Source organism: Drosophila takahashii, chromosome 2L (genome assembly GCF_030179915.1).
Source record: "Drosophila takahashii strain IR98-3 E-12201 chromosome 2L, DtakHiC1v2, whole genome shotgun sequence".
Taxonomy (NCBI): domain Eukaryota; kingdom Metazoa; phylum Arthropoda; class Insecta; order Diptera; family Drosophilidae; genus Drosophila; species Drosophila takahashii.
Window position 1 is genome coordinate 17,024,549 of NC_091678.1, and position 14,525 is coordinate 17,039,073.

At 40.6% G+C, this 14,525-nt stretch overlaps 1 protein-coding gene across 2 annotated transcripts; it reads right to left on the reverse strand.

Moving 5' to 3' along the window:
- Positions 1-452: 452 nt before the first annotated feature.
- Positions 453-6,685, reverse strand: LOC108068268 (uncharacterized). 2 transcript variants are annotated; one of them, XM_070216032.1, is made up of 5 exons: positions 6,513-6,685; positions 3,955-6,453; positions 1,615-2,063; positions 710-1,555; positions 453-641 (listed from the first exon to the last, which is right to left on the reverse strand). In XM_070216032.1, exons 1-4 carry the CDS (start codon positions 6,549-6,551, stop codon positions 715-717), a joined length of 3,828 nt encoding a protein of 1,275 aa, XP_070072133.1. In that variant the 5' UTR covers positions 6,552-6,685; the 3' UTR covers positions 453-641; positions 710-714. The 2 variants fall into 2 exon arrangements, with proteins under 2 accessions (XP_070072133.1, XP_017013220.2); XM_017157731.3 differs by lacking the exon at positions 453-641 and having other exon boundaries at positions 648-1,555.
- Between the last annotated feature and the right edge of the window lie 7,840 nt (positions 6,686-14,525).

Consider the following 14,525-nt stretch of genomic DNA (forward strand, 5'->3'; position numbering starts at 1 on the left):
AAGCGAATGCAGGGCGGTCAAAGGGAGGGGATGATGCGAAGGCGGCTTCTTGGACCAATTACTTAATTTAGCAATAAAATTGCAGCCAGCAAAGAGCAGAAAATCGAGAAACCGAGAGAGAACTGAAAGAATTGCATCTTCAAATGTTGCATAAGAGCTGAACTGGCGGGGCAAATATGAGATTCCCTCATTGCCCCCGAGAAAAAAGGCGTCGCATTCATGAGAAAAATAGGTTAGTAGTGCATCAAACGGAATGAGAACCATGGGTACTTAGATCTAATAGGTACTTTAGAGCAGTTTGTCTTTCCTTCCCAAAATATTTTCCTCCTTAAATATTGTATGATCCAATAAAAGCAATTAACTGAATCAGCTAACTACTTACTCTTCCCCTAAAGGCCGCTTTATTAATTAGCAAGCTAAAAAGGCGAATGAGTGAGCTCCCCTTAAACCCCGTGGGCGATCTCGGATGATCTGAGTTGGCTGCACACTTTTTCACGCTGACTCAGGCCAATATATTCTCGAAGAGAATTTCACGAGTCTCCGGCTTATTTCTTGTCAAAGGTGAGCATGGTTTCGGCGTGAGTAATGCGACGACCCTGAACCCGAATCCGAACCAAGTTAAAGTGGCTTGGCTAATGCATCTGAAAATATTACGAGTGTGTGTATTTTTGCCTTGTTATGAAACGAAACAACAAAAACCGAGAGTTACCCCTTCTAGAACCGAATTTTCTCGCACTTGCATGGATTTTGGCCCACACAATCGCCTCCCGTTTCCAGGATAAGTCTTCTCATGGCATTCAGGGAGCTTTTTATGGCCTTACCATATTTAGTAGGACTTATTTCCGGACAAGTCTTCCAGGAGGAGATGGCGAAGATGATCTTTTCCTCCTGCGGATTGTAGCAGACCCCATAGCCGTCGGATATAAGGGGTCCGTAGGCCATGAAGCCCTCGTGGGAAGTGGCTACCTGAGAGGTGAAGAGTTGAAATGTCACCGATCTTACGAAACCCGTTGACGTAAAGAATTCCGGCAGTGGCAGTCCATTCTCCAAAGCCATCTGCTGCAATCCAAAGAGGTGGCGATCGATGCCCTGTCCATTGATGGCCTCTTTGATCAGTTTCTCGTGGGCATCCACCGCCCTTTGCAGGGCTGCCAGCTTCTCATGACTCGAAGCCCCCTTCGATTGCATGGCCAGGACAAAGGATTTTGATTCATTGGAGGTGGATCGTATGGTTTCCGTGCGTCCCTCACAGAAAATCCTCAAGTGCGCCGACTCGTACTGGGCGGGTATTTTCCCGTGCATCGAGTAGTAGGCCAAACTCAGGGCCATCTGGATGTAGCTGTCCGGATTCAGGCCCTGCGCCTTGATGAAGCACTTGCCGTGGCACTCGAAGTGGAACACGTTCATCAGCAGTTGACTGGATATCCTTTGGATGTTGCGCCTGGCCTGGCACAGCCACAAATTGATGCACTCGTTCACAGGCTGAAATTTCAGCAGCTTAAACGGGATTTCCTTGTCCGACTTGCAGTCATCGCAACCATAGTTCTCCTCGTTCCTAAAGATATAGGAGAATTTTGATTTAATTGAAAATAATTTTGGTTAAAATTAGCCTACACTTTCTGCTGCACAAAGTCCATCAGCATGGCCAACGGCTGGCAGTCGGCGGGGGAATGTTCATAGCAAAAGCCAGCCAATCCATTTGGATTGACTATCAGCTGGATGGTCTTGTCCATCCAACGATTGGCGCTATTCTGGCGCAGTCCACCGCCATGGAGGAACTGGTGTGCCTGCACAATCCTCTCCTTTCCCTTGGGAACTGGAACACACTGGTCCAGGCAGACCAAGAACAGGGATTGCTCAATGGTTTCTACGGCATCGGCGTTTCCATGGGGACAACAGAGTGCAGAGTAAGCCTCTGCCCAGTTGCTTCTATTGTCGTGGGTCAGCAGGCCGAAAGGTTCGCCCTTTTCTACGGGGCAGTTGAGAATCTTCTCCAAGGCATCTCTCAGGCTGTTAGCACTCAACAGTTTTCCACTCTCCGAATAGATAGGTAACTTGTAGAACTACAAAGGTTAAGAGGAATTTAGTTAAGATCACTATGGACGGCAGTCCATGTAGTGACGAAGCGCACCAGGAGAGTGTGCGAAGGCGACTATCACTATGGACGGCAGTCCATGTAGTGACGAAGCGCACCAGGAGAGTGTGCGAAGGCGACTACTATATATACACGAAGAAATGAAAATCTACTGTGATGGTCCGATCATAATGAATGATACACCTATCGAAAGGTATTGCAAAAACTTAAAGGATTGCATACCAAGACTTTAGGAAAATCAATTGGCTTGGGAGAGAGAGCGGGGAAAGTGAAAAAGTTAAAATTTCGAAATTTGGAGCTGTTGGGGCCGGTGGGGATAAATGCCCCCTCGCAATGTTTTACTTGTATTCCTTTTGAAAATACCCGTCGAATGAGGGGTCATTTGTCAAAATCCGACGCTCCGTTCAAAAGTTATAGCCAAAATAAGATTTTCTTCTTCTTCCCAAAATGAAAATTTAATTCTGTTTGTCCACTTGTCCACTTGTCCAAAATATGTTTTTTAAGTTCTGAAAATTTGATATGACGTTCATCACATCGATATAAAAAACTTTTGTTCTACCACTTTTGGAAAAACTAGCTAGTTTAGCGGGAAAACAGCTATAAATAGCTAAAATTCGGAAAGCCGTAACTTCTATACTACTAAAGCTACAGACTTGTGCTGCATCTCGTTTGAAAGGTATTTTTAAATGCTATAAACGCCTTCTATATGCAATTTGAGTAAATGTAATAGTTAAAAAGATATGAACAAAATAAAATTTGTTTAAACTTTTTTTTTAGCTTTTTTTTAATTTTCTCAAAAACGGCTCTAACGATTTTCCTTACAACTTTAAACTGTATAGCCCTTGAGATTCCTTAAATTTTGGTATATAACACATTACTGTAAAAAGTCACGTTTAAAAGTTATTTTTATACGAAAATAGCCACTTTTGCCAGCTCGAACAATTAACGCTCCCTGAGTATTGAATTTTGTGGGAGGGTATCCGAACTGTATTTTAGGGTCATGGAATCAGTAAATTTGCACTTAAGAGTTCCATATAGGAATCTTTTGTTCTACGACTTTTGGAAAAAGCCGCTACTTTAGCGGGAAAAAGCTAAAAATAGCTAAATTTCTTTAGTTTGTAAGTTCTACACTACTAAAGGTACAGACATGTGCTATACCTCGTTTAAAAGGTATTTTAAAATACTTCAACGCCTTTTTAACTTAATTTGTTAAAATACAATAGTTTAAAAATTATGATTGACCAATTTAAATTTAAATGTATATATTAGCTCCTATGAGAGCAAATGTAAACAAACAAAAACTTCTGATATCAAATAAAAACACCTCTTAACGAGGTAAAAAACTAGTGACGACCGCACCTTCAACATACAAAAGTTCTGATATCAACATTTGTGACGAAAAATTATTACACTCGTCATTAAATAGACTTTCTAATATTTTCTCATTCGGCACGCTGCAATAGAAAATGCCTGTGAAGGGAAAAATGCTGGAATAGTTTGCTAGGGCGGGCCGAATGAGAAAATATTAGAAAGTCTATTTAATGACGAGTGTAATAATTTTTCGTCACAAATGTTGATATCAGAACTTTTGTATGTTGAAGGTGCGGTCGTCACTAGTTTTTTACCTCGTTAAGAGGTGTTTTTATTTGATCTTAAGAATCAGGAAGATAAAATTTTAATTTTCTATTAACTTTACTAAAAATAATTCACTATAATAAAGAAAATAATAATATATTAAATCCAATAAAATATAATAAATAATTTAAAGAAAAAGATAAAAATCGAGGTAAATACAAATAGCTTTTGAAATTAAGTTTATTGATATTTGTAAACACTTTTCAGTGATATTAATCACTTACGTTATTATTGTAGACCACCACAACGTAATCGGCATCGCTGTACTGTTCGATTGTATCGCAAAATCGTCCTGGCTTTCGAATCGTGCCAAAGATCTTGCAGAACTGGCTGTTGTCCAGCATATTTTTGCCCATCTTGACCACTGGAATTTGGTTTTGGTACACTAGCTTCTTGAATTCGCAAATAGCGTAAATCGCTTTGGCAGTAAAGTTGAGAAAATCCTGGGGCTCTGTGAACTCTTGAACGGGGAAGGAGAGACTTGGACTGGAGAAGATGGTCAGAGGAGCCTGATAGCTCAAATACGCGGATCTTGTCCACCTTGGAGTCAACCAGTTGTTGCACTTTTCGGCCTCCTCCTCCAGCAGCTCCTGAAGATCCGCTCCCTCGTTCTCCCGAAATTGCTTGACAATCTTCTGTTCCTCCTTGAGTTCCTCCTCGCTGAGAAGTGGTTCTATACTGCTGATATAACTGGCGAGGCTTTGTTTCAGTGGAAGAGCCGGAAACCTTTTTAACTCGTGTTTCGGAGATTCACTGCCTTTTGGACTTTTATCTAATTCGGAGCATTTACTTGGAACTTTTTCGGAGTCGCATTTTACTTTGCAATTTAGGGATTTTGATAAAGGCGGCTTACATGATTTTTCTTTTTTCTCTGGAGGACCCGTAGAGCTTTTGATTTCTTTTTTAGATGGGGGTTGTGAAGGACCCAAAGATTTTTTAATTTCTTTAGCAGGCGGTGGTGGCAGAGGAACCTTTGCAGCGGAACCTCCGGTGGACTCTTTAATTTCTTTAACTGGTGGAGGCGGCAAAGCCTTTGGCGCAGACTTTAAGTTATCTGGAGGCTTAGCACCTTTTTTGGGAGCTGAGGCAATAGAAGATGAAGCTTTCTTCTTCAGAGAACTTTTAGAGGAGCAGCTAGCAACACCAGAACTTTCCTTTGCCGAAGCGCAAGAATCTATTTCAGACTTGCAGGGTTTAACTTTTGGGTTAGAGCAGGGATTATCTTTAGGTTTATCACCACCATCAGCGGATGCTCCTCGTGGACCATCTCGGCATGGATTTCTTCCCATAGGAAAGGCCGACAAGATCGGCATGGAAAAACTGGAGGATGGCAGTGGTGGTAGTTTTCCATCTGTAAATTGCGGTTTTGGCTTGGGTTTAGGTTTTGGAGGAGCATTGGCGGGCTTAACCTTAGGTTGTCTTGAATTGACAACACCCTGTCTCGAAGATTTTTCTTTTGGCGGTTTTTCCGGCGGTGCAGGCTTAGGTTGTGAAGAACTACTTGAAACAGTGGCTGTCTTTTTAGCCGGGGATTCTTTCATGCAAGTGTCTTCTTTCTTTTCTTGCTTACATTGTTTTTTAACCGGAGCTTTTTGTTTTTTCGTTTCCAGAGACTTTCCTATCTTTGTTTTTTTTGTTTCAGGTTTTGTTGCTGCACATTTGGATTTCTTACCATTTTTCTTCCCGTCTGTACAGGGGTTCCTTCCCGATGGGAAAGCTGAATTTTTTGGCATGGCAAATCCAACCTTTGAATTTGATGGTATCTTCTCTGATTGAGGATTATTTGGCGGGCTCGCTACCTTTGGCTTCGCTTGAGGTGTTGAACTTACAGGAGCCTTTTGTTTATCCACCGCCTTTGTTTTAGTCGAAGAGTTCCCTTGAGGAGCGGTTTTAACTGGGGAATTGGCTTTAGATGGTGGTTTGGGTACTTTTTGGGCCGAGGAGCAAGGTTTGGGCTTCTCAGCTCTACTTCCGTCGACACAGGGATTTCTTCCCACCGGAAAAGCCAACTTTTGTGGCATGGTAAATCTTTCGGCGAGAGGCGGAAGACTTGCAGATTCTTGAGGTTTACCTGGAGCCACTGCTTTTGTATCTTGTTTTGATGATCGAATTTCGCTAACCTTTGGATTGGATGGGGATTTTGAAAGCTCTTCAATAACGCCAATTCTTTCTTTTGGATTGTTTCCCTGTTGGGGTGGTATTGCCGAGCCCATAATGGAATCTAAAGATTGCAGATTTCCATCTCCATGGCAATCCTTACAGTTTGCAATCAACATTTCTGGAAAGCCTTGAGTGTTCACAGAATTCTTTTCATAACAGTTCTTGCAGTTGAAAATTTGCGGTGTTTCCAATTTTATTTGAGGCGGCTCTAAAGGGCTTTTAGATTGTGGTTGGAAGTCCTGGTTAACAATAAGGTTAATACAATCTACATTTTTCTTCAACTTCTGGCTGCTGGAAACTGCGGGATTTTGGTCCTTGGAACTAGAGATTAAAGGTTCTTTAAGTTCTTTAGACTTGCCATTATCACCCGACTTATTTGAAGACGCTAATGCCCGACAAAATATTTCCAAAATGGGTGTTTCTGATTTTTTTTCTTTTCCAGGTCTCAAGCGTGCGGAAATCGTTAGTTGGCGAGCTTCGATGGCTTTCATTGCCTTTTCGTAGAGTTCTTTCGGAGGTAAGTATGACTTGCCCTTGCTGTACCATCGTATCCGGTGCTTGCACTTAAATTTGTCAAATTTTATTAGGTTTTTAAAAATGGTCAAGTTGTTGAGGAACTTACGATGCTCAGAAAACTTTCGGCTCCTAGAAGGACCCTCATGTTGCTGTCCTAACAAGGCCTAATTTAAACGGTTTGGGGCCGAAAGAGATTGTATTTTGGAGGTCTGTTTATTTTAGGTTAGACATATTTTAGAATTTAGACATATATCTGAAAGTAAAGTCTGGTAAATTGTTGAGCAATATTAAATTATACAGGAAATTATCCCAAAAAATATTTATTTCCTCTCAGATTTTGGCGGCATATTGGTAGAGAACCAATGATTTTCTTATGTATTCACTGTAAAACGCGGTTATAAATCACACAAAACTTTTAATAAATTCTTAAATGAGAGCGTCTTGATTAGTTTTCCGCTTGAAATTACTTTCTGTGCATTTCCGCAAATCAATTTCAAGATTCCCCTTAAATGGTTCCATCACCCTCGAAATTGGAGCACACCAAACAAACTCTGGCGTCGCTTCATTAACCCATAGAACTGGGAGCTGTTGCACATGCAACGATGCATTGATTTTGACTCCTTCCCGAGTTCCGCGAATTGGGAGCGGTGGACACCGAGAATCGTTTGCTGCCTGCTGGCAAATATTAACAAAATCAACACCTCGGAGGCCTCGGCTTGATTGCTTTGCCAAGTGAAGTAGCCATATTATGATTATTGCGAACTCGCCTCTCGACTCTCCGCGAGTGACGCAAACGAAGCTGAGCCCACAGAGTGAAAAAAATAAGAAAAATAAAATGCAATAATTGCATATTGACCCATTTTCTTAACAATGCATTGCGAAGGGCGCTCGAGGGGCGGGGCAAGTGGGCCTGGGAGTGTTTGCAGGTTACGCATGCGTGAACGTTGCCTTCATTTAATTAGGCGGCGACACCTGCGCGGAGTCGGAGACGGATCCGAAGTCCCAGTCGCGGTCGCAGTTGCAGTCTCAATTGCAGACGTCGCCATCAATCAGCAAATCAGCGAACGAGGCAAACAAGGCGGCAAGTGAGGCGTGAAAACGGCGAACAAAACTGCAGAAAAAAGAGAAAAACAGCCAGGAAGAGGTGATTTTTTAAAGAAATAACTTTCAATACGCTTTCTTTTTACAGGCCACTTAATAAAGTAAGATCCAAATAATAACACAGTGCAACATGAAAAATGTAACCGCAATTCTGATTTGATGGGCGGAAAGAACTCATCGAAATAAGCTAAAACCCATTTGGGTTTCTCTGGCTTAGCTCGCGTTTACCTTTTATAGCGAGTTAAAGTTTTACATACAAAATTTATTTGTAACGGCCATATCTTGTGAACCGATTAAAATTTCACTATCAAGTCTTCAGTGATTATGTAGCTATGAACCCAAGGAACTAAATTGACAAATGACTCTTGCGCACTTAGCACCTAGTGCACCTAGCGCGTTAAAAACAAATTTGCCTAATTTTTCGATTTTTAACGCGCTAGGTGTACGTCTTCGCAAGAGTCATTTGTCAATTTTGTTCCTTGGGTTCATAGCTACATAATCACTGAAGACTTGATAGTAAAATTTTAATCGGTTCACAAGATATGGCCGTTACAAATAAATTTTGTATGTAAAACTTTAACTCGCTATAATAGGTAAACGCGAGCTAAGCCAAAGAAACCCAAATGGGTTTTAGCTTATTTCGATGAGTTCTTTCCGCCAATGAAATCAGAATTGCGGTTACATTTTATAACCCTAAAAATGTTGCACAGTGTAATTATAGTCCTTTAAAACGTAAATAATATTAATTTACTTATAATTTCTTGGAAATAAATTCATTCATAAATGTACTAACAATTTTATTTTTTATTTTGTTCTTTATTATTCATTATTCTAACCCTAAAATTCCGCTTAAAATAATTTTATCTTTTGCATTCTAAAAATAGATTTAATCTTAAAATAATATTCAGAAAGAAAAATCTAAATTATAGGGTCTAAGGGTATTCAAATTTATAAGGCATCTTAATGTATTAATATTTAAAATTGTACAGAAAAATTTAAATATTCTAAAATTCATTATCAAAAGGTTTGATTTACTAAAAGACTTGAATAAGGTGTGAAATGGATAGGGTATCGGAAGAGAGCGATGCTGAAATAAAATGAAAACGAAAACGCAGCAAAGAGTGCTGCACAAATGAAAACGAGAATGGAGATGGAGATGTGGATGGGGTTGGGGGATGGGGTCGGCGATGAGGAGGGGGTCTTAACGGGGCGGAATCGGGGCCGAGGGGCGTGGTGTTTAAGCTCATTTGACAATGAAGTGCTTTGAGCCTGACGACTGCGTTTGGGCGCGTTTTTATTATTTGCCTGCCCCACTTTGCGTACAGCGGCGATAATTGACGCCACGGCGGCTGCAACTGCAGCACCACCGCATCACCACCGTCACCACCACCAGCACCACTGGCAAAAACAACAAAAGCAAGGCTGCCTTGCGATGGCCCACAATTTGGACTGCACTTTATTAAAGTACCCATTGGAATGGAGCCACCCAATCGCAATCCCGAGCCCAAAGTGCGTCGCGTGTTTGCGTGAGTGTTATTCACTTGAGGCCATCATCAGCATCGTCGATGCATTTTGCCTGAATTGCATTTGTCAGGTGTTATGCAATAGTAGAGGTTGCAGCCATGTCAATTGGCAACCCGGCGTTCAAATAAAGGTTCAGTAATTTGGGAGAGCGGCAGTGATTGGGGGTTTTATTTTTCTCGGTGCACTGCGAATATTGCGGACAAGTTTTGGAAAGCATCAAAATAATTTTAACAAAATAGAACGGGGTTGAGTAAAGGGCTAATATATAAGTTAGCAATGTAAAAAATTATCATTAGTTATCACTTCAAAAACACGAAAATTATTGTTATATTTTTAATTTCATAAATTTACAAATAATGTTCTTCTGCATTTGAATGTAAGACTTTTACAACATTTTTTTTGTAAGTAAGACAAGAACAAAAGAAAAATGGTTTATGTACTGATTTTAGCTAACGAATCCAATTCAACACCGAATTTATTTGCAAATATAAGAAACCTATTTTGCGAGGGAGTATTTTAATAAAATAGAAATTTCTTCGCTACCCGGGCTAGCTTTGTATGTATTTCCCTTGCTTAAGCTCCATGGGATGAGAGAATTTCAATCTGAAAAATAAGCTATTCCTTAGCCGTTTCTCTCTGATCCCGCTGGCATCATTACTCAATCCAAGGCTTTGTGCAAATTCCCATCTACAATGGCAAAGGAAAACGTTGATGTTGCATAGCATTTTTGTTGGTTTATTGTTGGCTTTTCTCTGGCACTGAGTAAATGCGAATTTCCTGTGCATTGTTTTGAACTGTTGGCCAAATGATCTGCCCCTCGCCTCTGTTCGCAGTCCACCTGATGACCTCAGCAGTTCGGTTCCAGAGTTGCAATTAGTAGAAAAGTAATTTTCGTTTGGTTTCTTTATTGTTGTTTTGCGGTTGCTTTTTTTCCCCCACCCCTCTTAAATCTCTGCTCAGCGATGCTGAAACAAAAAGTATTCTAACACCCTTTGTTCGCCCGGTTAGTTGAAAATACATACCTATATATATAACTGAGACTTGGTTGGATGCATGATTAATGTCCGCATTGAGTCATGTCCGAAGAGCGTGGAACCATTTCAAAAGCCAAAACCAATTGAACTGAGCGCCGTAAACCGAAAATAAAAGGCGACCGAGCTTCGCTCAGGTTTTGTTTGATAACGCAAAAGCAAAACTCACCGAGAAATGGACAGCGAAATGGTGGCACGTGTAAACATGAGACGTGGATTAGAGCGCCGAACTTCGGAGCGCAACGGGTTAATTTTTATCGCCCTGTGACACACACACAGAGACCATAGCCCAAAGAACAATCCCCACAAGCCACGTAACTCCCCGACGAGAACTGAAATCGACTGCAGTTTTTTTCCCGGCGAAAGTTTCCCTTCGGCACGTACTTGGATTTTGGGTTGGGTGTCACTCCTTGGTTCCACTTTAGTTATCTGCCAAATATTTGGCACAAGAGTCGCCGTATCTTATATCGGGTTGCACAGATTCGGGGGATACCCGATAAGCGACAATCGCTAAACAAAAGGCTGATAAGCAGCAGTCCAAATTCAATTTGCCCTCCATCGATAAGAAATCTTCAGCAGGGGGATGCGAAACAGAAGGGAGACCTTAGCCAACGATTTCTCTGTCATTATGCGACTTAAGAGCTAGAAACAGGCCATAAAGTCGGAGATTCGGGGAAGAAGGGGCCATCATCCATCTAACGACAGACACAGACGGAGAGTGACATAATAAATAAATTTAATCAGTTGGCCGAGTGGAAATCTTCCGTTGTCTCTGCTGAGTGGAAATCCGAATCCGATTCTTGGGCAGCATTAATTTCTGCGTCGACTTATCACTGTGCTGCTGTGGGCCTCTGACTTCTCTGAGCCACCGTTTCGTATTTCGTGCGTTGAGCACTAGTTTTGTTTTTTCCCCTGTTTACGACCTCTTCCATCTTCCGAAGAGCCGGCTTATCTCTCTTTTGTCCCGCTTCTTTCCTACGAACTGAGACAATCCGGCTCGGCCACGCTGCGTATGCTTAATCACGGCCCGAAAGCCAGAGGTCAATTGTGGCGCACAAGAAGTGTTTCAAAATTATTTTTAGCTTCTCAAATTACTAAACCATTTGAAGTCTTATCATGCGGTTGTGAAAGCCATTCTGTTTTCATTCATCGAATGAATCCGATTCCCGATTCCCCGTTGACCCAATTCTAGGCGAGACCCAATTGACGATTCTAGTCTTATGCGATAATTAACTTTTACTTTCGGCCGTTTCGTCGCGCGCTTTTATTTTGATTTTGATTTTGCTTTCAGTTGCCGTACGGCAAACAAGTCCATTAAACATTCACACAATTTATGCAAATGAAACGGAGCTGAAATTAATTCTAAACAAATTCAAGCGAACAGCGCAGAATGTTTACGTTCGCGTCGTGCGGCACTTGACTAATTAACATATTTATGCGATTTATGCGAAGCGCCTCTTCATTTCAATATCGAAGTCGAAGATTTTCTTGCGATGTAATGTGCTAATTGGCACTCACCTGTCCAGTTGCACCTGTCTTGGTCACAGAGCGGGGTCTTCAAGGACTGTTTGTAAATGAAATTTGTAGCATTCGCTTCCGCTTTGGGCTTTTTTCCTCTTTATTGTAATTCTCAGTGGGCTTTGCAGCAGCGTATTGGAAACCAGTTGGCAACCTGTTGGCCAGAGTTCTTAGTATCTATAAATTACATTTTACACTCGACTCGATGACGACGATAATGATGATTGGGTGGTGGAAAAAGCCGCCTCTAATTCCACTCCAAGGCCAATTCACTTAGCTATTCGAGGAATTTCAATTTTCATTTCACGAAAAGCTTTTGAAGTTAAGATTCTTTTGGGACGCATTTAAAGCTTTGTTCCTTCGGAAGAAATAAATTTCATTATAGGGGGTTTCCGCGCTGCCATCGCTGTTATTATTATTATTATTAACGGCACAAAAGAAACTCTTCGTCATCGTCTGTCAAAGTTGAAATTCAACCAATATATGTATGCACGTTTTTTCCATCCAATGTATTTCCACCACGTATGCTGTCGGCGGGATTCAGGACACGAGTCCTGTTTGCATTGCAAATTATATGGCAGACTTCGATGTGTAGCCGGTCAGAGAAAAAATCCTCACCCAACCCGGTCAAAGTAAAAGCAAATTGATTTAAGTTGCGGGAAATGAGTGGAAATGCGAAAATGTGGGAAGGCATTGCGAAATATATGCATTCGTAAGGTCGGACGTAGTTTGCGATAATAAATATAAAAGTGTGGAATAAAGCATTGTTAAAAGCCACCAGTTTTTAGTGAAAATTAAACTAATATAAATTAAAAAATTTTTGAAACTGATTAATACTGAAATTTTTAAGCTTGAGTGGCATGCTCTTTTCTTGTTTTTAAAGTTTTTTAATATAATTATTTTATAATTATTATATTTTAAAAAAATATTATAAATATTTTTAATTTAATTTAAAGTTTGACCTCTTTTTATTTGGTAGCTCAAAATCTTGCAAAAGTCATTTACAAAAATTCTGAAATGGTTTTTTATACCCAACCGAACTCATTTAATGCCCTTACCTACTAAAGAGTGGGAAAACCACCGCACTTCAGTACAACATCCAGGGGAAGACAATGCGTTCAATGCACATGCCAGCTGCCAAACCATCTGGGGAAATGTCGCGACGACGGGAAAATAATAAAATACATAAAATGCAGGAATAAAGAATATATTGAAAAGAGAAATATATCTCAAAGAACAATACGCAAATTAATCACCACCCACACGAGACTCGTGCTGGCGTTCTGGCATCCGTTAGCCGTTTTCTCCACAAAAATGCGACAGTCTGAAGTATTTTGCATTATCATAAATTTTATTGCGTATACGCAGCATTGCAGTGGCATCAGCTCAAGCAGACGGCTACTATGATTTTTTCGGGTATCGGAAATGATGGTGAACAGGTTCCAGTGCCGTAAACGATTTTAATATTTATTATTTGGCCCAGCGATGACGTTGTCCGGTGGTGGACACTTTTTGCGCCATTTCTGAGGAAAATCGGGGGCAATGTGGAAAGTGGAAGGCGCTGGCAGCTGTCGGGAGTCGTTTTCAGTTGGCTACTCACGGCGCCTGGCACAATGACAAATTACGAGTTGAAAGTTGAGTGAACTTTGGCGCGACAGTGTCCACTGTTCTCCCTCTTAATTTGGCTATTTGAAGAGCAGAACAGAGGTATTTTGTATGCAAGAAAGTGTTTGTCATGATCTAAAAATGCAAATGATATTGTGAGATAATCGGGAATATTATTTGTGAGGAGAAGCGATATGTTTAAAAAGGAATTTTCGAGACCTTGGTTTATGGTAAAAAAATAATTTATTTATTTTGCCTTTTAAATTTAAAAAAGGTCTGATTTTGTCAAACTGCGGACTTTAAGTATTATCTTTTTATCATCATCAACGGCTTATTTTTCATAGAAAAGAGTATCTGTGAGTGAGATTTCTACTAGATCTTTCTGCCATTTTGGTTATGGTCTCCCTAGTTCTTCGGTCGTAGTCTCCATCCTATTTTCCCCTCCCGCAGACAGCTGTCAGTGGTTCAATCTTTGGCTCCGCCGGTCGAGGCCTTTGAAATTGATGAGGCTTTTGTTGCTGCCTTTGGCAAATGAGGCGCAGATAAGCGTCAACTTTGACGCCCTCTTGAACATATTTTTTCAGTCGGTCTCATTCTTTCTAAGTTTCCGATTCGGTTTCGTTTCGTTTTCCCCTTCAGAGCTCTTGTTTTTCGTACTGCTTTGGTTATCATCGAAACTGTTGCTTCTTCTTTGACAGAGGCAAACAGGCGAAGAAAAAAATTTCTGGCCGGTCTTTCGGTTTTTGTGTCTCTGGGCTAGGCTCATTTGAACCCGATGAACCTTGTTTCATTCCCTTTTACTTTTTTTCCGTACATATATTTTTTAAACATTTTTGTTCGAATTGTTTCCTATTTTTTTGTACGTCGTGCTGTTGTTTTTGCCGTTTGTGCGTGACATATTTGTGTGAGCATTTGACTCTTCGCCTTTTTTTCCTTTTGGGGGTAACCATTTGTTTGTCTGAATGCTTGACTCGGATTTGTTGTCTGGCCCTCTATTTTCCCTTTTGGGGTATGGAAACTTGCCTATGGAAGAGGATACTTAGGGCTTATCATTCAGAGGGATCGATGAGGTAGGCTCAAGAATGGAACCTTCTGACTGCTATGCAAATGATGAACAAGATTTGAGAGAATTGAATGAATTGCAATAAATAAATTTAATGTCAAAGAAGCCGTCACAAGAAGCCGTTTAAACTAAATGGGGTCTACTTTTGCCAAATGTATATGTTTTTCTTCTGATACGAGCTTTACTATATTTTAAATATAAGAATTTTGGAACAGATTAGTTTAAGGAACCAAAAATCAAAGGACTTTAACATTTGAATTATAAATAAATATATTAA